At 41.0% G+C, this 25,465-nt stretch overlaps 1 protein-coding gene across 1 annotated transcript; it reads left to right on the top strand.

Moving 5' to 3' along the window:
* Positions 1-990: 990 nt before the first annotated feature.
* On the top strand, positions 991-15,356 carry LOC115207948 (phosphatidylinositol 5-phosphate 4-kinase type-2 gamma). Its single transcript, XM_029775593.1, has 11 exons — positions 991-1,713; positions 1,806-1,961; positions 2,068-2,165; positions 5,514-5,610; positions 6,157-6,306; positions 7,665-7,811; positions 8,637-8,675; positions 8,814-8,927; positions 9,166-9,439; positions 12,410-12,513; positions 12,708-15,356. The coding sequence occupies exons 2-11, from the start codon at positions 1,812-1,814 to the stop codon at positions 12,786-12,788; spliced, it is 1,254 nt and encodes a 417-aa protein (XP_029631453.1). The 5' UTR covers positions 991-1,713; positions 1,806-1,811; the 3' UTR covers positions 12,789-15,356.
* Positions 15,357-25,465: the final 10,109 nt, after the last annotated feature.

Raw genomic sequence — 25,465 nt, forward strand, 5'->3', positions numbered from 1 at the left:
GGGCCACAGTGTCTTCTGATCCCTCCTGTCTCAGCCTCCAGTATTTATGCTGCAGTAGTTTATGTGTCGGGGGGCTAGGGTCAGTCTGTTACATCTGGAGTATTCTCTTGTCTTATCCGGTGTCCTGTGTGAATGTAAATATGCTCTCTCTAATTCTCTCTTCTCTCTTTCTTTCTCTCGGAGGACCTGAGCCCTAGGACCATGCCTCAGGACTACCTGGCATGATGACTCCTTGCTGTCCCCAGTCCACCTGGCCATGCTGCTGCTCCAGTTTCAACTGTTCTGCCTGCGGCTATGGAACCCTGACCTGTTCACCGGACGTGCTTGTTGCACCCTCGACAATTACTATGATTATTATTATTTGACCATGCTGGTCATTTACGAACATTTTAACATCTTGACCATGTTCTGTTATAATATCCACCCGGCACAGCCAGAAGAGGACTGGCCACCCCTCATAGCCTGGTTCCTCTCTAGGTTTCTTCCTAGGTTTTTGGCCTTTCTCAGGAGTTTTTCCTAGGGAGTTTTTCCCAGCCACCGTGCTTCTTTCACATGCATTGCTTGCTGTTTGGGGTTTTAGGCTGGGTTTCTGTACAGCACTTTGAGATTTCAGCTGATGTACGAAGGGCTATATAAATACATTTGATTTGATTTGATTTGATATAGGGAGGAGGGCAGTGTGGTGCCAGGACAACAACCTCTCCCTCAACGACAGCAAGACAAAGGAGCTGATTGTGGACTACAGGAAACGGAGGGCCCGAGCACGCCCCAGTTCACATCAACGGGGCTGCAGTGGAGCAGGTTGAGAGCTTCAAGTTCCTCGGTGTCCACATCACTAAGGATTTATAATGGTCCAAACACACCAACACAGTCACGAAGAGGGCACGACAACTCCTCATCCTCCTCAGAAGGCTCAAAAGGTTTGGCATGGGCCATCAGATCCTCAAATAACAAAGGAAAACAATTAAATAAAGGATAAAATAAAAAATATAAAATAAAAGTTATTGAGCTGTACCATGCATGACTGGCTGCATCACAGCTTGGCATCACTGGGAAGGAGCTCCCTGCCATCCAGGACCTCTATGCCAGGTGGTGTCAGAGGAAGGCCCTAAATAAAAAAATTAAAAAACTCCAGCGCCCAAGTCATAGACTACACCAAGTATGGAACCAACAGGGCCCTGAACAGCTTCAACCCCCAAGCAATAAGACTGCTAAATAGTTAAATAGTTAACCAAATATCCGTAGTGAGCCTTTTTGCAATAACTTTTTTTGACACATCAACTCGGTATAGCTACCCCTTGTATCCAAGTTATTGTTACTCATGGTGTATCTATTATTACATGTATTATTACTTGTTTTACTTTCTCTAGTTTCCTTCTCTCTGCATGGTTGGGAAGTTCCCGTAAAACATAAACTTTTTACTGTCAGTCCACACCTGTTGTTTACGAGGCATGTGACGAATAAAATTAGATTTGATGTTGCTGCATTTGTGGGCGGAGTGCGCGAGCGCTGAAATCGTTGCGCACCTGTCAACTGGACACTGGGTAGGTGATGCCAGATGATGGCGAGTGTCTTTAATGTGATCTGAGTTTGTTTTTCGGCGACTATTTGGGCAACAGAGTCACAAGGAAATAATTAAACCAGGGAGTCATTGAAGGAGTTTGTCGTGGCACCGTCACAAACTTGGGACCGAATAGCAACATCAAACCTAAGGTGAATTCATGTAAACAAAATCAATAACGATTTTTTGTTGTCCTCTGTTCTTCATTGCAACCAACTCAGACTGTTGTTTACTGTACTTTAAGCGCGCAATGGCTTCTCCGGGTGCCACTTCGAGCCCTTTGAGTATCCTGGCTCCCAAAACGAAGACAAAGAAGAAACATTTTGTACAGCAGAAAGTGGAGGTGTTCCGAGCCAGTGACCCTGTTCTAAGCGTCCTTATGTGGGGAGTCAATCACTCGGTACGTCGATTAAATCAGTGTTTTTGTTGTTGATGTTATTGTTGTTATTATTAGCATTATTATTATTGTGTGTGTTCTAACAGTGTAACGTATCCACTATATGCAGATTAATGACCTGGTCCAGGTGCCTGTCCCCGTCATGCTGCTTCCTGATGACTTCAAAGCCAATACCAAGATCAAAGTCAACAACCATCTCTTCAACAAGTAGGCTACTTTACTAGACTACATACAACTCCGTAAAAAATAGATATATTGATCCTTGCTCAAGTGGAGAGTTAATCATGTCATCTGATTATAAATCCCCTTGACTCAATTGTTCCAAATTTGTCACACAATCTCTGCCAGGGCTGGCTCTAGCCTTTTGTGGCCCAAAGCAAGATTTGGTGGTCCTTGTAGTTTTAAAGTTAATTTCCTTGAATTGTACACATTTTTCCATGGGGGTGTAGAGTAAATGGTGTTGTTTTAAAGGCCTAGTGCAATCAAAATTGTTATTTTACACACTGAGGTTAGAATAATACTGTGAAACTGAGAACATGATGATAATGGCCTATTAGTGTTTGAGAAGACCGGCTGAAATTTCAGCCTGTTTTGGTGGGATGGATTATTGGCCTTCCATTGTGACAGCACCATGTGGTAAATTAGTTAATAGACCAATAAGAGTTCCAAACCTCTCTGCCAATAATAGCTAATTTTCAGTTTCCCCCTCCCCACCCAGACCACTCCCAGACAGTCCTAGCAAAATTATTGCGTGAGAAATTCAAATAAAATCAAATTGTATTTGTCACATGGGCCAAATACAACAGGTGTAGACCTTACAGTGAAATGCTTACTTACAAACCCAAAACCAACAATGCAGTTTTAAGAAAATACCCCCCAAAAGTAAGAGATGAGAATAACAAATAATTAAAGAGCAGCAGTAAATAACAATAGCGGGGCTATATACAGGGGGCACCGTTACAGAGTCAATATGCACCGGTGGGGCACCGGTGTCGAGGTATTTGAGGTAATATGTACATGTAGGTAGAGTCTGTGTAGCCATTTGATTAGATGTTCAGGAGTCTTATGGCTTGGGGGTAGAAGCTGTTAAGAAGCCTCTTGGACCCAGACTTGGCGCTCGGGTACCGCTTGCCGTGCGTTAGCAGAGAGAACAGTCTATGACTAGGGTGGCTGGAGTCTTTGACAATTTTTAGGACTTTCCCCTGACACCGCCTGGTATAGAGGTCCTGGATGGGAGGAAGCTTGGCGCCGGTGATGTACTGGGCTGTACACACTACCCTCTGTAGAGCCTTGCGGGTCAGAGGCCGAGCAGTTGCCATACCAGGCAGTGATGCAACGATCAGGATGCTCTCGATGGCTTTTACTAAGAAGCTATTTTTGTCAATGTTTTAAATTAAAATTTAAAGAAAATCACAGTAAGGTACTTAATTGTTACCCAGAAATGATTTGATAGTGAGATAAAAAAAAAAAACTCCATCGGACCTTTTTCAAGGCAAGTTTTTACCCAATTATACACATTTTGCCATGGGGCAGAGAGAAAACATTGCAATTTTCTAACACATTTCATGCTGTTCCACTCATTTTGTCAAGGGGCAGAGAGCATACAATTGCAGTTACTGCTAATTTCCTGCAAATATACCTATTTTGCCATGGTGTGGAGATACATTTTTGCAAGTTTTAAAGCAAATTTCCTGCAATTCTACAAATGTTGTAGTGTCTTGTGCCATGTTATTATGATATCTGAGTGAAAATGACGAACAAAATCAATGGGAGCCCCCTGGAGCGTGTACTGCGTGCCCAGTCGGTATTCGGTCATAATTACTCCAAATGTAGATCGTCTAGCCAGCTAACTACCAGTCTAAAAATTGTTTGCGGACATGGCTAATTGAGTGACAGTCAGTGACTGACATAACAAGAGAAACTGCTGATGCACAACCAAATTTTGGAATTGCACACGGTTTATTCTACTATTCTTAGTAAGTTGAGACCCCGACTGAGTTCCAAAAAAAATTTGGTCAAGGGCCCCCGGTCGCAATGTGGACCTAAGGGACCGTTAATGTTGCTTATGCCTGGAACCGGCCCTGATCTCTGCCACAAACCAATTTTCTGTTCTTGCAATAATTGCATATTACAAGATAGGTTTGTCTATGTTTATCTGAATTTCAAAGGCGAGCACTACCTATGAAGCTGCATTCTGTGCAGAGATGTGAGAGGGAGTGTTTGTGGGAAACACTGCTACCCAAAGCATTGTTGAGAGCTTTGGAGCCTTGCAGGTTTTGTAAGAAGGAGGATTTACAGTAAAGTGCTCATACTATTCTAAAAGAGAAAGAAATGTCCTGTGTGTGGACCATAGCAGGGACTGTTTAATCTCTCAGTGCAGCTCAGCTCACACAAACACCATGACGCTCAATGGCTAAGTAGACAGCGCAATTAGACTCACGATGACATGTCCACTGAAAGGAATGTGAAAGGTATCGGACACAGAGAGAATGTGTGTGTGTGTGAGCCACACACAGAAGTGACAGAGATGAGTCTAATTAAAAAAAAAGTGTATTCTTGTATTTGTCAAAGGCCAGAGATTGGCTGCTCTGATGTCTCATTTTGTGTTGTTATTGTACAATGGGGTCCTGCATGTTTCCTAGGCAGAGACCGTAAACTGTATAAACCTCAATGAGATTTGGTAGATTTTTCCAATCCTTTAATCTGGTCAGGAATTCAGGCCCTGGTGAAGGATTGCTCCCACTTTACTTTGTTTGGATTCTTTTTAATTTGCACAAGAATGAGAAAGTCCTTTGAAATAATTTTGGAATGATAGGCACAGTGGTTCAGATATTGTAATATCAATCAGATGTCCTCAGAAATGCCTTCCTCTATTATTAATCCAATTATTATTGCAATGATATTTTTACAGTAGCCCTTGGACTGCAAAAGCTACTCAACCAAAATGGCCATTGCACGGTGGTGGTTGCAACAAGATAATTGATTTGAGCTTGTCCTCCGATTATTCTTCAATATACTATTCACCATATTAATCAGTTATTGAGCTCAGTTGTACAAGTTGCTCATTCCGATCCTTGTATTTACAGTCTGTTCTCTTCTCTGCTTTCCTCCGTAAGTTGTAGTACACAGCTGAAAGCACTTGGGAGAATGATTAGAAGCGTGTTGTCCCGTTTCTGAACAATGAAGTGTGAAATTCCTGCCTCAAGTAGGGAGAGGAGAGGGAAAGAGAGAGTGAGATGCAAAACAACATGCAGAATAGAGGCCAAATGATATCCATGTCCTCGTGGTTAATAGGTGTAGTGCATCAGGTCATTAAGTTGAAGTCTGGTTCTGGTGTTTCTCATGTTTGTCTACAAGATGTACAATTATAGTCCTAATGTTTGTGAATGTTAAATTCATATAGGCCTAACCTTATGAAATCCATAGAATTACAATGAGTAGAAGAGGCATTCCCATTCGTTCTACTTGTATGATCGGTAATCCCCAAAAAGAATATAAAGCTGTAATAAACATCAATAGTTACACTTTTGATCTCTATTATTTGTTTCTCTACAGAGAGAATCTTCCAGGACATTTCAAGTTCAAAGAGTATTGTCCACAGGTGTTCCGCAATCTCCGAGAGCGCTTTGGAATCGAGGATCTGGATTATCAGGTATGAATACCCACACACAGGCCAACATGGTGAGTCTTTATAAGCTCTGTGGCTTTGATGGCCTACTAGAAAGGGGGTAGGTCTGAATGGGGCAGTTTTAAATTTGCATGAGGTTGGCATAATATTTGCATGGATTGGTTGGTAGGTAAGGTCTGTGTGTTCACTGCATGTTCTCACATAGTGGTGTCTGTTCATTTTCATAGTCACAGGTTATGTTGCATTAATAGGGGCTCATGTGTGATTTGAGGAAGAGTTTCCATTCAAAGGTGATGGAATTTTACTGGTCCGATGCCCGTTTAATCAGTCATATCCCAATTTTCTTCTAAGAGATGCATCTACCATCTGTTTTGATGCTGTGTTAGAAAAACATTAACTCCACATTAATTTAGGTTAGTGTCATGAAAACATCTGTCAAAGTTAGATTTTGTGGTTAACCATCCCCTTTATGTACAGAGATGTTTTTGTTATAGAAAACATTTTACAAAGGAAAAGTTTTAAATATTATTGGTGGCTGTCTCCTATCTCCATATCACCTCTGATTCCCAGGTTTCTCTGGCACGCAGCCCTCCAGTGAAGGACGGGGATGGCCACGGAGTGGGGCTGCTGCTGACATCATACGATCGCACCCTGAAACTCAAACAGATCTCCAGTGAGGAAGTGGAGGACATGCACAACATCCTGTCTGAATATCACCAGGTAACAACACTGGCACCCTATTCCCATCTGGCAACCTATTCCCTTTAGTACACAACTGTGTAACAGTGAGAGTGCAAAGCTGGTCCTGGAGACTCTGGAGATGGGTGTTTAAGCTTTTGTTCCAACTTAGCATTAAAGTGATACTTCAGGATTTCAGCAATGAGGCCCTTTATCTACTCCCCCAGTCAGATGAACTCGTGGATACCATTTTTATGTCTTTGTGTCCAGTATGAAGAAAGTTGGATGTAGTTTTGGGAGCCAATGCTAACTAGCATTAGCACAATGACTGGAATTCTATGGGTGTCTGCTAGCATGCTGTACAGCTGATTCAATTAGTGATTATTTCAATCATCAAATGAAATGTATTTATAAAGCCCTTCTTACATTAGCTGATATCTCAAAAGTGCTGTACAGAAACCCAGCCTAAAACCCCAAACAGCAAGCAATGCAGGTGTAGAAGCACGGTGGCTAGGAAAAACTCCCTAGAAAGACCAGAACCTAGGAAGAAACCTAGAGAGGAACCAGGCTATGAGGGGTGGCCAGTCCGCTTCTGGCTGTGCCGGGTGGAGATTATAACAGAACATGGCCAAGATGTTCAAATGTTCATAGATGACCAGCAGGGTCAAATAATAATAATCACAGTGGTTGTCGAGGGTGCAACAGGTCAGCACCTCAAGAGTAAATGTCATTTGGCTTTTCATAGCCGATCATTCAGAGTATGTCTACCGTTCCTGCTGTCTCTTGAGAGTTGAAAACAGCAGGTTTTGGACAGGTAGCACATCCGGTGAACAGGTCAGGGTTCCATAGCCGCAGGCAGAACAGTTGAAACTGGAGCAGCAGCACGGCCAGGTGGACTGGGGACAGCAAGGAGTCATCAGGCCAGGTAGTCCTGAGGCATGGTCCTAGGGCTCAGGTCCTCCGAGAGAGAGAGAGAAAGAGAGAGAATTAGAGAGAGCATACTTAAATTCACACAGGACACCGGATAAGACAGGAGAAATACTCCAGATATAACAGACTGACCCTAGCCCCCCGACACATAAACTACTGCAGCATAAATACTGGAGGCTGAGACAGGAGGGGTCGGGAGACACTGTGGCCCCATCCGACGATACCCCCGGACAGGGCCAAACAGGCAGGATATAACCCCACCCACTTTGCCAAAGCACAGCCCTCACACCACTAGAGGGATATCATGTGTTTTAGTGCTGGGCTGGAACAATGCTCTGCACGTCCTGTACTGTAGTTGAGAAGCAATCTCATCTACAGATGCAGCATCACAATTAAATAAAATAACGGCATACTTTATTAAGCTCTTGATCACCTCACCCACATCGTCCCTGGTTCTCCCTCTCCGCCAGCACATAGTGACGTGTCACGGCAGCACGCTGCTGCCTCAGTTTCTGGCCATGTACCGGGTGACCGTGGAGAGTGAGGACACCTACCTCATTGTTATGAGGAACATGTTCAGCCACAGGCTCAACGTTCACAGGAAGTACGACCTCAAGGTATCAATCAATCAATCACATTATTTTATAAAATACCTTTTTGCATCAGCAGTAGTCACAAAGAAAGTCCTATACACTTTTTCAATACATCATGTTTAGGATATTTTGAGTGCAACCACATTTAGTTTTTTGAAATTATGTAACATCATTTAGCCCATATATTCAGGTCACTCATCACTGTTCTATGATGTTCCATGTTGTGGATATGAGGTATATTACTGGTTTGGGCTCAGGATAAAGTTAGTCTACTTACAATAATGTGGTTATATTGTGATTATGCTCTCACACAGACGGACCACTAGACGGTGTACTGGTGTCGTTACCCATTCTGTCCACAGTAGTTTTGCTCAGTTCCACCATAGATGTAATGGGGTTGGTTCTGAAAGGTACAGGGAAAGGAATAATGAATATAAACATATAGGCTACAATGACTATAGCAGAGTAACAAATGGGTCTGAATGAGCTTCAACACTGTAATGGCATAGAACTGGAATAGCTCAATATGAAGGGCTGTATATGATAATACATTGCAGTGATGAGCAATAGCAATCATAGCTAATAACTGTATATGATAATAGATATAGTCGGCTATTACAAAGTAAGGCACAACAACGACTGTAATCGACCAGTAGATGGTGAAGGTTATAACACAGTAACAAATAGATAGTAAATAGGAAACAAGTAAATGGCCACTAATAATTGCAGAGAGCCAGTCTCTGCGGTGTCAGCCAGACATAAACAAGTAACACAAGCTGGAAAATAGTCCTACAGCGCCCTCGGCAGGAAAATTGGAAGGTTTGTAAACAGAATGTGTTCTTTTATCAGGGGTCTCTGGTGTCCCGTGAAGCGAGTTTAAAGGAAAAGGTAAGATCATAGAAAAATCTCCAAATTGATTTATTTTCAAAAGTGAGTTGTGGGATATTTTGAAATTGATCAACACGTAGATCCAAATTGGTTCTCTTATTGACTTGCTCCCTCCCCTCTTTCTCATTGTGTTTTCAGGAGAAAGAGTTGCCCACGTACAAAGATGTGGACTTCAGGAATAACATGCAGAAGGTTTATGTGAGTGAGGAGGAGAAGGAGAGGATCATGGACAAGCTCAACAGAGACGTGGAGGTGAGTGTCCGAGACATGGCACAGCATCAGTTGCACAGCAGTACAATATGCATCAGTGCAGAGTGGCTGGCTGAGATGAATGCCCCAGTGTGGGTTGAGAGGGAGGAAAGATGAACAGACAAATGTGACTGAGCTGTTGTAAGTGGCTAACTGTACTGTACTATGTTTGTCTTTTCTTCTGTGTGTGTGTCTCTGTTTCCCTTTCTCTCTCTCTCTCTCGCTCTTTTTCTCTCTCCAGTTCCTGGTGCATCTGAGGATCATGGACTACAGCCTGCTGCTGGGGATCCACGATGTGGGCCGGACTGAGGAGGAGGAGATGGAGGAGGAGTCGTATGATGATTATGATGCGGAGGACGAGGAGGAGGAGGAGAACAGCCTGACTCCTGCTCCAGCTGTGGGCTCCTATGGCACCTCTCCCGAGGGCATCGCTGGCTACATGAACTCCTTTAAACCCCTGGGGCCCGGGGAGTTTGACCCTTATGTAGACGTCTACGCCATTCAGAGTGCTGTGGGTGAGTCCCCATAGATTTTTAGGCATATTGCTAGGATGACAATTTACATTCTAGTGTTCTATTTAGTTCTGAGCCCCAACAAGTGAATTTTGTAGCTGAACAGAACAATGATTCAAAGAGGAATGGTTTCTTTTTTGATGTCTTGGATGTTTTGTATGGTCATTGATGATTTAACTGTTGGATACATTGATATAAACGATGGTGTAACCGATGTGAAATGGCGAGTTAGTTAGCGGTGGTGCGCGCTAATAGCGTTTCAATCGGTGACGTCACTCGCTCTGAGACTTGAAGTAGGGTTTCTCCTTGCGTTGCAAGGGCCGCGGCTTTTGTGGCGCGATGGGTAACGATGCTTCGTGGGGTGTCAGTTGTTGATGTGTGCAAGGGTCCCTGGTTCGAGCCCGGGTTGGGGCAAAGAGAGGGACGGAACCTACACTGTTACAATGGCATTGTTGAATACTTGTTTCTGATTGTCTTGAAGGGCATATTTCCTTTTATACAAATGATGGTTCTAATGCTGATTAGTTAACCTCATTCTAGCCGGTGTCTATTCCATGAGTTACCACCGGCTACATCTATGACGTTAAATGCCTATTTATTCTGTTCCATCTGACTGCGCAATCCATTGTCTCATCAGCCCAGAAAGGCAATTTCTAAACTTGATCATCACTATAAAACGCATCTAGACATTACCTCACATTTCTTTTAGACTAACATTTAGTTTTCAACAGCGGACATTTGTATAAACCTTGTTGTCTGTCTCTTTGACATTTGCAACATTGTTTCAGTATTCAAATTCGATCTCCAGCCGTCCCATAGTAATGAATGTGTCGGGAAATTACAGACAGGCAGGCACTGTTTCTCAGCCAGTTGAAATCATGAATCAGCTGGCATCATTTTTATGGATGTATACAAAGAAATGTCAATTGAAAAAAGGTAAAAAGAAACAAAGTTTGCAGTCTTTCCAGCTTCAGTTTGAAGTGATTGTGTTAACTGTGTTGTTGGCTAGCTCCTCTGAACAACAGTGTCCTGATGAGAGAGCACATTTTCTATGTCAGGTGAAATCGCACCTCATTAGCTCATTCTTATGGATGTATCTAAATAAATGTCACTAGAAAACAGCTTAAACAAATGCAAATGCAGCTAATGTTGTTATTCTGGCTGCACATTTTGACGTGACTGTAAGTTGGCTAGCTAGCAAGCATGGGATAAGAACGTTGCCAGCCAGTATGGCAATAGAACATTTAGAACGAACGACTGGGTCGCGCCCATAGATACAGAACAAAAAGACTGAACGACTGGGTCGTGTCTCTGGAAACCGAACCGATAGAACGAACAACCAACCGGCTTGGGTAGCAACCCTAGATCTGTGTTGGGCCTATATCTTGTGGAAGGATGAAATAGTATGAATAAATTCATAAAAATTATGTTTTTAATGAAAATATGTCAATCATTATTTGAATATGTTGGTAATCCGTTGAATTAAAGTGATAATGCCCTCGAAGCTGGTGTTTAGAGGACATATTGCCAACTTTGTCTCGGGCCTAACAAAACTCGTGTCAATATCTCCTCCAAACACCGGCTTCTCGGGCATTATCACTTAAATAACACACAGTATATTTGCACGGTAGAATTCAGTGACTGTAGTTCATTCTTATGTTCTATGTTTGAGGTGCTTTTGAAAGCAAAAGTCGAATTGAAAACATTATTGGCCTTGTTGAATTAGATTTGAATAATAGCAAACTAGGAGTGATGGTTCGGTTAGCTAAACTAGCAAGTCTGTTTGGTTACTAACTACTGTCGCTATCTAGTAAACTTGCTAGCTACTTCACATTTCTAGCGGCAGGGTCATTCCTAATATGCGGTTCCTTTTCTGTCCCCAGGAAATATCAGTTCTTATTTAGTGTAAAATGTGGATTTCAAAAGGCTTTAAATATAAGGTCAGGTGTCCTTTACCTTAACACCAAAATATGGATCCTGAAAGGGAATTTTCTGCATTTGAAACACTTTTTGTCAGTGGATGTAGACATTTTTGCCATGTCTCCAGATGTTATGTATCGACTTCCACAAGAAATATAAGCCATAAAATATTTCTTCATTATTTTATAGTCCTAGTTAGTCTCTTTCATCAATAGTTTTTTTTCATGATTATTGTATTTATTATTTTATTAAAAATGTTCTGTGTGTCTCTATCACTTTCCACCCTGTTAGTTTGTTGTAATTCCCCATTTAAGAAATCGACCCCTTCCTACAATGGCACCACATTCAAGAAGTGTCATCATTTCTTTGGTGGGAAAACTATGGTGCAAACCTAGACAACTATAGTTGTATCTATTTTTCCATGTTTCATGTTGTTAGTCTGTATGTCCCACTCATAAATATCCACCCTGTTAGGCTAAATTATAGACAAAATATGTTTGATAGAGAAGTAAAAATCCTGTTCAAGTGTTCACCGTTAAGTGCCTAAGCTTGACCAATATGTTTTTCTGAAAGTCAAACGTAATTTTTCTGATAGAATACAAAACAAAAAGGTAAAATATATATATTTTTTCCTAAAGTTGAGGTCCAAATGCCACCGCATTGTAGGAATTGCCCGGCAAATGTGTTAAATTATAGCCATGGTATAAAAGGGATAATCAACTTGTGGCTCTATGCAGCTCCTTCCACGTCGTTCATTATTTTCCATAGAACGCATACACTATTGTTGATTACCCTTTAGACACAGTGATGATGAATAATGAACTTGTGGGCACAATCCTAACCTGAGATACCCATGACTTACTTACTTGATACTGCATCAATGTGTCAATGAGAGATTTGTGTGAAAATGTATCATGTGCATCCAAATCCAGTTAGGATTTGTCTCATGCTGTATTAAGCCGTATACAATACAGTAGCTACATGTATACCTCAGTCAGTAGGGGAGTGATGATCATCTATCCACTGTGTGATAGCCTTGTCTTGCTGCTGTAGGTGCACCCCAGAGGGAGGTGTACTTCATGGGTCTGATTGACGTCCTGACTCACTATGACACCAAGAAGAAAGCCGCTCATGCTGCCAAGACCGTCAAACACGGGGTGAGTGACACACTGATGTGTGCATGCCTGCAATAGAGTTGTGAGTATAAATTCTGAACTGTACTTTAGAACCTTTTAGGGGGTAGGAAATACCCACATTTTTCAATTGTTTTTCAAGATGTTTTCTATCTGAAAAGTTAGTTGTTGGTTTATCAATATCTGTATTTGACATGTTGTGTTTTTGTGATTCCTAGTCTGGAGCAGAAATCTCCACCGTTCACCCTGAGCAGTACGCCAAGAGGTTCCGTGAGTTCATTGCTAAGATCTTTGCTTAGCTTACCAGAAAACAGCTACATCTACAGTTCCATGGCTGACTCAATACGAAAAAACTCCCCATTTAGTACCTTGTTGTTACAATTCATTATCTAACAGATACTATATTTGATTCTAATATTTAACTACACTGCTTTTTGATTTCATGAATCAATTCAAGTAGATGATTTTGTATATAGATAACTACAGAGCAAATATACAGTATATTAATTAAGAAATATACTGTTTTTTAAAAGCTATTTATTTAATTGAAGTTAAAAAAGACTCTTGGTACTAGCTTTGCCACCTGTGGAACATGAGAGAAACAACATCGTCACATGCCTCGAGTTCTGGTTTTCTGGAATTTTGGAGACCTGGCAGAGTTCTATTCGCTGTGGAAGTCTGACAACAGAGTGCGTTTGAATGGCTTCCGTGATGATGGGAAGAGAGAGAGCATTGTCTTTGTGGCATGCTCTTCCAGCTGATTCTCTGACTGGATGGAGGCACAAAAGGACAGAGTGGCCGTAGCGATGGCTATTAATTTATGGACACACGCACTGGACTGGTATTTTAGAAAGACTGATCGATGTCCTTCTTTGCCTAGATTTCCATAAATCAAAACAAGGTGAAGAAATGCCTTTATTTATTTTCAAATCACTGATGTATCTTAATATATTGGGAGTGGCTCCTAATCCGTGAGCGGATCTTTTATTTCTGAGGCTCCGTATCCGTTAGTGCGTAAATTCTCGCAGTATGTCTCATTCATTTTCGCATGCCGAAACCAGATTAGATACAAGGCTAGTTAAATCAGAATTAAATGGCAAAAAGATGATAATCGCAATGTCACTAAGAAAAAACAAAACCACTACAATGTCAATGATTTTGTCATGTGTTCAGTACAATTTGCTTGATTTTGCGGACCCATGACTAAGGTTTATCGTCATTAGCTAGCTAACGTTAGCATGCTAGTGTTAGCTAGCAAGCTCTAGGCAAGTCCATTGGAAACTGATGCAACCCTGGTGGCTACATGGCTAGCTAGACGACCGGTGGTGACAGTGAGGTCCATATCAGAGTCAAGGCTCTAATAAGTGCCATCGTGCACAGAAAATACTGTTTGATGAGCTAGCTAAGTTAGCTAACAAGGTATACCTGTTATCATGTTAACTAGCTTTGCATGCATGGCAGGACCAGTGTTGTCCAAGATGGTAGATCGTCACTGGTGACGTGTCAACATTACAATCTATGGGACGCAAACATTCCTGCACATACACAGGTATCAGATAAAAATAAGAAATATTTCTCAATATATTGCATATTTAGTCCACAATTTCTCTGACATTTGCCTTGTAGTTCTTGCACAACAAAGAAGTAGAGACCGTTTTCAGGGACCTACCCAATCAAAACAAACAGTGAAATTATGGTTAGGGAGAAATCAACCATACGACCGCTACTCGGTGTCATTGTATTCCCACAGATCAAATTGATTTCAACAGTACTTAGAGTCCACTAACTTGCTGCACTGGTGTAAAATGTCACTATTGCACATGATTTGTATATTGACATATCTGGGACATTTTGGAGAACACTTATGGATCTGTTAGACACATACACACATCTATGTATTTTCTCTGTAAACGGATTTGCATTTCTTGGGTGAGGTGGGGCTAACTAAATGAGAAATGACAATCCAGGACAAATGGAAATACAGCCTGCTTTGTGATATCAAATGCCTTCTTACATTTTAAGATAGGGTATGCAACCAAGCACACATGAAACCATTCATGAAGACAAATGATTTGAAGTACGCACCTGCTGAGTTTAAACAATAAAGATTATTATAGATGCCCCAAAATAGATTGAATGGGCTTGTAATTCACACAGTACTGATGAAATATCAAGTGCATTTGATGTAAATATAGGTATACAAGGACATCTAGTGGTCAGCAGGTTTTTCATCCTCAGTCACTAGCTGTCATAATTGTGTATCCCTCCTTCACAAGCTTGATGTTTAATATGCAAAATAAAAAAATGATCTAGAAATGTGATGCACTAGCATGCAATGACGCAGATATTTACTTTGCAACATGTATTGTCATTGACTAAAACAAAATATAATTGTATGAGAAAGCGTAAAACTTCAATTAATAGCCCGGGTGTTTATTTTATTAAATCACTGAACACAACTGGCTTTTATTAGAGACATGCTTCTATTTGAGCCAGGCATCTATTTCCTTAATGCACACAGTTTTTGCAAATTTTCATAGTTAATTGTTTAATTCCAGCATTCACTTCCAGCATTTTAATCAATTTCTTAATTTCCTGCACTCTGTTGTCATTTACAAACGGTGTCACGTTTATTTTGTGTTAGTATGCCTCTTTAAATACAACTTTTTTTAAACTTGACAGAATTTTTCTCCACATTGCTGTGCATTTTCGGCAGTTCTTGCTTTCATCACTAGAGACGATTTCTAGGGTTCTGTGTTCCCAAAGTTGACTGTTTTTGTGCTTGCCAGTTAGCTAGCAGTTCTCAGCTGTTAGCAACCAATGGCTAGCAGTTTCTTTCTGGTGATAAAAACAGATGATTACCATCATTTCTTCGAGTCATTACTGAATTATTTAACGTAACGAATCAAACATTAAACCTCAAACAATTCATGGTAATCTCAAACAGGCAGTGGTGGAAAAAGTACCCAATTGTCAAACTTGGATAAAAGTAAAGATACCTTTTTAATAGAAAATGACTCAAGTGAAAGTCACCTAGTAAAATATTACTTGAGTAAAAGTCTAACAGTATTTGGTTTTAAATACACTTAATTATCAAAATTAAATATACTTAAGTATCAAAAGTTAAAGTATAAATCATTTCAAAATTCCTTCCTCACATTTTTTTATGCACACTCACGGATACGGAGCCTTAGAAATAAAAGATCCGCTCACGGATTAGGAACCACTCGCTAATATAATTTGTGCATATTAAATGTTTATTTAAATCTATGTTTGAGTTGATATCTACTAAATGATCTGTGTTACATTTTTGGAAGTTCTGTCTCCCATAAATCCAGATATCCTAATAGGCCTACAGTAAGGTGAGTCACAGTATCATATTTTATCAGAAATGGAATTTAAAGAATAGACATAGCAAATTCTCCAGTGTTAAATCAACACTGACCGTGTTAAATTTAACACTGGGCCCATGCCTACACGGGTCCATACTTTTCAGTGTTAAATTAACATTCATGGCCATTTAGCTAGCTTGCTGTTGCTAGCTAATGTCCTGGGAGAAACACTGTTTTTTAGGATTTTTTTTACCTGAAATGCATATTGTCCTTTTTTTGATGGATCTTTGTTAATTTTGAGTCATAGAAAATTGTGTATTCTCTACTTCGACAATTAATCCACAGATAAAAAGGGAAACCTAGTTTGTTTTCTTTGGTTAATCTCTTCTCGTTTATCTTCTTTGGATTTTATATGGCGGTTGGCAACCAAATTTAAGGTGCATTACCGCCACCAACTGGACTGGAGTGTGGACCTCGTTCATCTTTCAATCACCCCCATGGGTATATGCTCCTAAAAACTAATGAGTATATAAGAGAGGTGGTACTTGCAGCGCGTCAAACGTCTAAAATAGAGCGGGCTCATATAACCAAGTTCTATTTTAGCGCCTGGCTACGCAGATGCCCGCGAGCAGTTTGGATTCAATTATTGAATATGTGTAAATCACAGGGGGTTGGTGGCACCTTAATTGGGGAGAATGGGCTCATGGTAATGACGAGTGGAATGGTATCAAATACATCAGATGTTTTGATTCCATTTCCTCCGTTCCAGCCGTTATTATGAGCCATTCTTCTCTCAGCAGCCTCCTATGGTGTATATTTATTTTTGCAACGCTCGCGCACGTAACGTGGCCGGTTTGGTCAGCATGTAACACAGTGGCGTTAGGAATATTCTGGTTTACAGGCCACATCAGGCTTGCAAGTCATATTATGTTGGCTTGCAAAGTCATGTATACTGAACAAAATGCAACAATTTCAAATATTTTACTGAGTTACAGTTCATATAAGGAAATCATACAATTGAAATAGATTAGGACCTAATGAATTTATCTTTCACATGACAGGGCAGGGGTGCAGCCAGTGGGTGGGCCTGCAGGGCATAGGCCCACCCACTGGGGAGCCAGGCCCAGCCAATCAGAATTATTTATATTTTTACCCACAAAAGGGCTTTATTAGAGAAAGAAATACTCCTCAGTTTCATCAGCTGTCCGGGTGACCGGTCTCAGACAATCCTGCAGGTGAAGAAGTCAGATGTGGAGATCCTGGGCTGGCGTGGTAACACGTGGTCTGCGGTTGTGAGGCAGGTTGAACATACTGCCAAATTCTCTAAAACAACATTGGAGGTGGATTATGGTATATAAATTAACATTAAATTCTCTGGCAACAGCTCTGGTGGACATTCCTGCAGTCAGCATGCCAATTGCACGCTCCCTCAAAACTGTGGCATTGGGTTGTGTGACAAAACTGCAAATCTTTGTCCTTTTATTGCCCTAAGCACAAGGTGCACCTGTGTAATGATAATGTTGTTTAATCAGTTTCTTGATATGCCACACCTGTCAGGTGGATGGATTATCTTGGCAAAGGAGAAATGTTCACTAACAGGGATGTAAACAAATTTGTGCACAATTTGAGAAAAATAAGCTTTTTGTGCATATGGAAAAATTCGGGGATCTTTTATTTCAGCTTATGAAACATGGGACCAAGACTTTACATGTTGCGTTTATATTTTTGTTCAGTATGTAATTCCTTTTGGAATCCAGCCAGCGTTAGGACATCCAACAGTTGGAATTGTTTAATCACCTGCAATAAATCTAACTGATTGGATTAGTTTAGAAAAATAGGTTATTTATCTTTGTAGCGTAAGATTAATCAATCAATCAATGTGCATTCAAAAACACAAATATAAGAACAATCCTTAACATTTCCACCTGCAGCAGAGCATGCTGATAATGGTGGACGTGGTTTTGATGGGAACGTTATACTCTCCACAGAGTAAAACTGACACAATCACACTCACACTCAACACTGGTTATTAACACCAACACTGGGGTTATTTTACACCACTGAGTGTTAATTTCATATTTACAGAGTTTATTTAATTCCTGAGTCAACAATAGAAATGTTATACTGAAAAATAAACACTAGGTAACACTGGACAATATTCTGTGTAGAGGAAAATAGTAGTCTTGAACATCTGATATGGATGTCATTAACATGTTAATGCCTTCCAGTAAACCACCAAATCCCACACGGCAGGCAATCACAGTGCAATCTAATTAACAGTGTAACAGGCTGATTTACTACAGGGATAATAAGGATGGACAGACATTTCCTACCCAAAGCATTAACCACCCACGCGTAGTGTTGATTGGGGAGGCACCACTAAATAGATGGAATACAGACATTGAGCCATAAAAGCTTGCTTGGACAGAGAGTCAAACTGACTCACCATGTCCTTTTCCCAGATACCCCTCCCCTCTCAAGCTTCCTAGAACGATTTAATTATGTATTTGTGTGTGCCATGTAACCAGCGTCCCAATGCTTGCTTAGCAGCTTCGCTTTCTCGCTCAACTTGCCTCTCGACTGGGCTTGAACTAAGGTCGTCTGTCTCACAAACACTTTCTATTACATGTACATTGTTTTTGTGTGCTTTGACAGACATCACACAAACACCTTCATGGTATTTAGTCCTTCAGTGTAACATCCTTTAGAGGGGGGTATTTCCTTTAACATTCTCCTCAGAACAGCAGGCCTAGGGTCAGAGGTCACAGCTTTTTTTGACCTCGCCTTGTCTATCATAAATCTGCTGACACGTTTTCCTGTTGCACTAGGGAAGATCAACAAAATAAGTAGGTATGGGGAACAATGGGAATCGCTGAGTGGACACCGAGAGGTACACAGGGGTTTGAAAAGGTGAGGTGCTCTTTCTAAGAAAGAGATTGAAACAAATCCAAGATAAATATCCTCTGCGTCTGTGTGACCTGAGAGAGATATGGGATGAGAACTAACTTTGCTACTTTCTAACAAGCACTGTTTTAATTTCATTTATTTGCACCAAAGAAAACAAGTGAAAGACAAAAGAGTACAGATAAACTGGTCAAGATGGTGTGCAGGTGAGGTTGGAAACCCAAAAGGGCTTATATGAAAACCACACCACAAAAACCAATATACAAATATAAGTACAAATAAAGCTTGTTCAATCAGTTAAACAGAAAATGCCAATTATAAATATACATCATATACTCAGTATACTTTACAAGAAACAAGCACTGGTGTCTATCATTGTGCAAGCTTTATTGTAATTTAAAAAATGAAGTTTCAGCAGAAACTTGTTCTTGAAAAAAATCTGTATACTCTTTACGGTTGCTGTCAGTTTAAACTCTTAAAATAAAATGCTGTTTTGAAACTTCAGAATGCACTCTGTAAAACTGACACAATTTAATGGTTATAGATGTTAAGGTGGGAACATTATTTCAGGGGTTATAGAAGACAACAATAGAGGGCAGCAGTATTTGAACTGGGTTTGGCAGGATCTGAAATAGCCTAACATAGCTGTGGAATAATAGTAAGATGAGCAGTCTTCGAGTATCTTGTGGTGTTGGGCGAGACATACTGTAGCTGCTATGTACTGGATAAATTGGTTTGTGGATGTAAAACTTCCATAGCACTATGTCCTTCTCACGAAGACACCAGTAAAGACTCTGTAGAATTTCAAGATACTTCATCCATTATTTTCTAAAACTCAGTTGCAGTCTTGGTTAGGGTGACAGTCTTTGAAAACGCTAAGTATCTCCTCAACCCCTGATTCTTCCCTCTCAGCACAGTTCTCTTCTGAAAGCACTGTTAAAGGTCAACTTCCCCTTAGAACCAGCTTCTGATTTTGTGGCATCGATAAGAGTCAGAAACGTAAATTAAAGTGTAAGAATTGACTACAAAGTCCGTCTCGTCCAAAGCTGAGCTTTGTAAGTAAGTTTGTCATGACTTACTGAAGGGTTGGGTATGGATTACAATCATGCCCGCTGGCACAGTGCCAACTAACACGAGAGAAGCAGTTGTGCTGATTGCCCTCTATTCAATCATAGCAGTCAGATCTTCCAGACAGTGAGACAGACCTGCCCATTACGCAGTGCCTCAGACTTGGTTACATAAGACTATACGTCGCCCATGTTAAAATAACTCTAAGCTCTTTATGGAATGGCCACTTGCTGATGTGTTTGATAGCGTCAATCACTCGAGTCTGCCACTCTTTGGGGCAAAATTAGAATTGTGACGATCAGAGCAACTTGTCAGAATTGAGATATATCCCAAATTGTCAACATTCCAACACCCATTCATGAGCATCTTGTGTCCCCCCCCCCCACAACCTGTTTTGTAACAATTCCTTATGAAACATGGCCAGACAGATGCACACTCTGGTAATAGATAGTGAGAAAGTTCGAAAAACGAAAACGGCACTGAAGCACACACGTCACCACTCGCCAGTGTCTTGATAAGCTGATCGTGACCTGGCTGCTCAATGTCTCTGCTACCTACTACTTGCCATCTTTATTGACAAACACAGAGTAGCAGCAAGCAGGCATGTATTCAGTGATGACAGATGAACAGTACAACTTTGTAGATTGTGATTGACAATCAATCGTAGTATTTGCATGGATGAGATTAAGTGTTAATGATTTATGTAACTGAGGACTTATTTAATGACACAATGCTTAAGGGCCAAATTATTCATGTTTATATATACAGTGAGCTCCTAAAGTATTGGGACAGTGACACATTTAGTTTTGGCTCTGTATTTCAGCACTTTGGATTTGAAATGATACAATGACTATGGGGTTATAGAGCAGACTGTCAGCTTTAATCTGAGGGTATTTTCATCCATATCGGGTGAACCATTTAGAAATTACAGCACTTTTTGTACATAGTCTCCTCATTTTAGTGGACTAAAAGTATTGGGAGAAATTCACTTATGTGTATTAAAGTAGTCAGAAGTTTAGTATTTGGTCCCAAATTCATAGCACGCAATGATTACATCAAGCTTGTGATTTTATAAACTTGTTGGATGTTTCTTTTGGTTGTGTTTCAGATTATTTTGTGCCCAATAGAAATTAATGGTAAATAATGTATTGTCATTTTGGAGTCACTTTTATTGTAAATAAGAATATCATGTTTCTAAACACTTCTACATTAATGTGGATGCTACCATGATTACGTATAGTCCTGAATGAATTGTGACTAATGATGAGTGAGTTAGATGCACAAATAGTTTGATGCAAAGTTCGATGCACAAATATCATACCACCAAGACATGGTAACCTCTCACCAATACAATAACGGGAGGTTAGCATTTGGGGGGTATGATATTTGTGCATCTGTAACTTTCTTACTTATTATTCATGATTCATTCAGGACTATCCGTAATCATGGTTGCATCCACATTAATGTGGAGGTGTTAAGAAAAATTATATTCTTATTTACAATAAAAATGACACTACATTATTTGCCATTCATTTCCCAATACTTTTGGTCCCCTAAAGGGGGGGGGACTATGTACAGAAAGTGCTGTAATTTATAAATGGCTCACCCGATATGGATGAACATACCCTCAAATGAAAGCTGTCTGCTGTGTCACTGTCTCAATGCTTTTGGAGCGCACTGTATAATTGTTTTTTATGGAGGGTTTATTATGAGTTGACATGATCATTAGAAATGATTCAGGGCCCACGCAATGTCAGATAGGGACTGTTAATCCTGGGGTGAAAAATAAACCGTGGACTCCATATGTTCCATGCCTAAACTTGCAACTGTTGTAAAGTGTGTTGGATCTGTTTTGGTTCCCTGACCTCCCTGATTGAGGTGACATTGACCTTCAGTGACCTCTGACCCTCACCCTTCTATGATAGATTTTGGCTCTTGCTCACAACTCTCCTGGTAGTCTCAAGTCTTAATAATGATTTCATTTTAGCCCCTTTAGTTACATCATAATAATGAACTCAGGGTGGCTCAGTTATGTGCAAAAAAAAAGTATTTTCTTTTCTTTTTGGAGGCTTCTTTCCTCTGTCACGTTTTTATCTCCCCCTCTATGTTGGTCTGCTCATCCTCTTGCCAGAATGTCCCCCAAAACCCCTCCATCCCCTCCTCCCGCTCCAGCGAGGATATCCTGTCCTCCTCTAGCTGGGTGATGTTGACTCAGGGCTGGGGAAGTGGTTGTGGGGAAGGACTTTAACTGTGAGGCTCATGTCTGTACCAGCACAGTGGTCATTGTGGAACACACATAGCCAGTGCAGCCAGGACTGATCTCGCTCAGCTGCAGTGGATCCTATAGGTTCACCACTCTGCTCTCTCGCTCCTGATCTTGTCCTCTCATCACTGCTCAAGGTAAGCCTCCTGATGTGAAGTCCTCTCTTACTTTCATCTCTCAGGCTGCTTCCTAAAGGGCACCCTATTCACTGGCGGCAGGTAGCCTAGCGGTTAGTGTTGGACTAGTAACCGAAAGGTTGCAAGATCAAATCCCCGAGCTGACAAGGTAAAAATCTGTTCTGCCCCTGAACAAAGCAGTTTAACCACTGTTCCTAGGCAGTCATTGAAAATAATAATTTGTTCTTAACTGACTTGCCTAGTTAAATAAAGGAAATATATAAAAGATATTGCACTACTTTTGACTAGAGCCCAGGCTATGGACAAAAGTAGTGAACTATGTAGTGAATAGGGTTATTCTCATATAGGCTTATTTCTCATATAGGCTCTTTCCATATGGTCAGGTAATTATCCAGCCATTGTTACTTAGCTGTTAAACTTAAGTTTAGCTATGATATCCACAGCAATATCTATAGATTAGAAGTACCACAGATTTGCAGCATTGGATCAGTCAAGTCTCTGGTCTGACTTAATCTGGATCTAATGTTCTTCATGGGATTGTTTGATATGTGTAACAGTCAAGACCTCTTGTGATCCTTTAATATTCTTATACACTTCCTCTGATCCTCGCCCTGGGGAACACATGAATTCAGTCCATTCTGTAACTGCCTCATACCCAAAGTTCCGGGATGAGATATAGGAAAACATGGTTTAGAAATAAAATTGTCACATGCGTCAAATACAACAGGTGTAAACTTCACCGTGAAATGCTTACTTCCAATCCCTTTCCCAACAATGCAGAGTTAAAAAGTAAGACGTGCTAAAAAAATAGTAACACAATAAAATAACATGAATGAGGCTATATACAAGGAGTACTGGTACCGAGTCAATGTGCAGGTGTGCGAGGTAGTTGAGGTAATATGTACATGTAGGTAGGGGTAAAAGTGACTAGGCAATCAGGATAGATAATGGGTATTTGGAAAGGAATGTAATTTGGGATGAGTCCCGAGATGCGATCTAGCGCAAACATCCTTTTGTAATGACGTCCTCAGTGGGGTTTTGAACTTGGCTACAAATACACACAAAAGGTAATGTAACATCCTGTAGTTGTGGTCACCCCTGATGTTTGTCATAGAAATCCTTATGACACTGTATTTATTTCTGTTTTTTTCATCTGGATACACTACCGTTGTCCACCTACAGGTCATGGACGAGCACCCCACCTCCGCCTCAAACGACAACAACTACACAGATTCTGCCTGGTTCATCCATGAGTGCCATGTGGACCTGGACAACACCTCGAGGCGCGTGGCGCTCTTCCTGCTCTACCTGCTGTTCTTCATGGCTGGCCTCACGCTCAACTCCCTGGTGGTGTGGGTCAACTGGCACCAGACCTGGACTAAAGCATCCGCCAACTCCTGGACAGTCTGTGGTGCAACGTGGCATTGGTGGATGGAGCGAGACATGATGTCCCAGATGTGCTCAATTGGATTCAGGTCTGGGGAATGGGCGGGTCAGTCCATAGCATCAATGCCTTCCTCTTGCAGGAACTGCTGACACACTCCAGCCACATGAGGTCTAGCATTGTCTTGCATTAGGAGGAACCCAGGGCCAACCGCACCAGCATATGGTCTCACAAGGGGTCTGAGGATCTCATCTCGGTACCTAATGGCAGTCAGGCTACCTCTGGCGAGCACATGGAGGGCTGTGCTGCCCCCCAAAGAAATGCCACCCCACACCATGACTGACCCACCGCCAAACCGGTCATGCTGGAGGATGTTGCAGGCAGCAGAATGTTCTCCACGGCGTCTCCAGACTCTGTCACGTCTGTCACATGCTCAGTGTGAACCTGCTTTCATCTGTGAAGAGCACAGGGCGCCAGTGGCGAATTTGCCAATCTTGGTGTTCTCTGGCAAATGCCAAACGTCCTGCACGGTGTTGGGCTGTAAGCACAACCCCCACCTGTGGACGTCGGGCCCTCATACCACCCTCATGGAGTCTGTTTCTGACCGTTTGAGCAGACACATGCACATCTGGCACTACCTGAGCCACTTGTGTGGGTTGTAGACTCTGTCTCATGCTACCACTAGAGTGAAAGCACCACCAGCATTCAAAAGTGACCAAAACATCAGCCAGAAGCATAGGAACTGAGAAGTGGTCTGTGGTCACCACCTGCTGAACCACTCCTTTATTGGGGGTGTCTTGCTTATTGCCTATAATTTCCACCTGTTGTCTATTCCATTTGCACAACAGCATGTGAAATTTATTGTCAATCAGTGTTGCTTCCTAAGTAGACAGTTTGATTTCACAGAAGTGTGATTGACTTGGAGTTACATTGTGTTGTTTAAGTGTTCCCTTTATTTTTTTGAGCAGTATATATATATATATATATATATATATATATATTTATATTTGTTTAAATGCATCTATTTTATATGTATTTACAAAACAAATATAGGGTATTGGAAATGATGCAGACAATTACATTGATGGAAGCCACAATCTATCTGCAATATTAAAGCTGACCTACCCCCTTAAAAAAAGGTGCCTTGCACAAGGGCACATCGGCAGAATTTTACCTTGTCGGCTCTGGTATTTAAATAAGCAACCTTTCTGTTACTGTCCCAACACTCTAACCGCTAGGCTAACTTCCACCCTAGCTAGCGGTTGCTTCCTTTTCCTCTGCCACACACTTCCTGTTTTTCTTTATGTTAGGTTTCTTGTTGCCTTGATGAAGGGCCCCCCAGTGGCATGACATTTCCAGGAAGGGAATATCTTCCATGTCCTATGTCCATAAACACTGATCGAGGAATGCAGAGATGGTTTAAAGCACAGGTCAAGAAAGTGGTAACTAATTCAAAATGTGTCAAGTTTGGTTAGATTAATAATAATTGACAGCTTATTTTGACAGTCTTTCACTCAATGCTTTTTTCATACATTTTTTTCCTTTACATGTTTGGTTGTAAAATCGTAACCTCCTGCTATAATCTGTTAATTAACACTGTGTTGAACAAGCTACGGAACATACGTGATAAACCAGCTTCAGGATGTGGATATATAAAATACCAATTGTCTTCTTTTCTGTTAAATGTGTTGGTTTTCAATCACAGCCTCCTTGTTTTCACATATGAACAAACAAGTTATTAACCTCAAAATGAATGTCATGCACATTCTTCTCACAACCACGAGAAAATAAAGATGACAACTCTTAACTGTCAATAGTTTTGGTACAGGTCAGGTTTAGCATCAAAATAGACATTATACAAGACTACAAATTCCTACAAGCCATCTCT

The sequence above is a fragment of the Salmo trutta genome, chromosome 14 (genome assembly GCF_901001165.1).
Source record: "Salmo trutta chromosome 14, fSalTru1.1, whole genome shotgun sequence".
NCBI classification, from domain to species: Eukaryota; Metazoa; Chordata; class Actinopteri; order Salmoniformes; family Salmonidae; genus Salmo; species Salmo trutta.

Coding starts and splice junctions, on each gene's coding strand:
- LOC115207948 (XM_029775593.1), top strand. CDS start 1,812: ATGGCTTCTCCGGGTGCCACTTCGAGCCCTTTGAGTATCCTGGCTCCC. Junction 5,611..6,156: donor TCGAGGATCTGGATTATCAG/GTATGAATACCC, acceptor TCTGATTCCCAG/GTTTCTCTGGCACGCAGCCC. Junction 8,676..8,813: donor AAGCGAGTTTAAAGGAAAAG/GTAAGATCATAG, acceptor TTGTGTTTTCAG/GAGAAAGAGTTGCCCACGTA.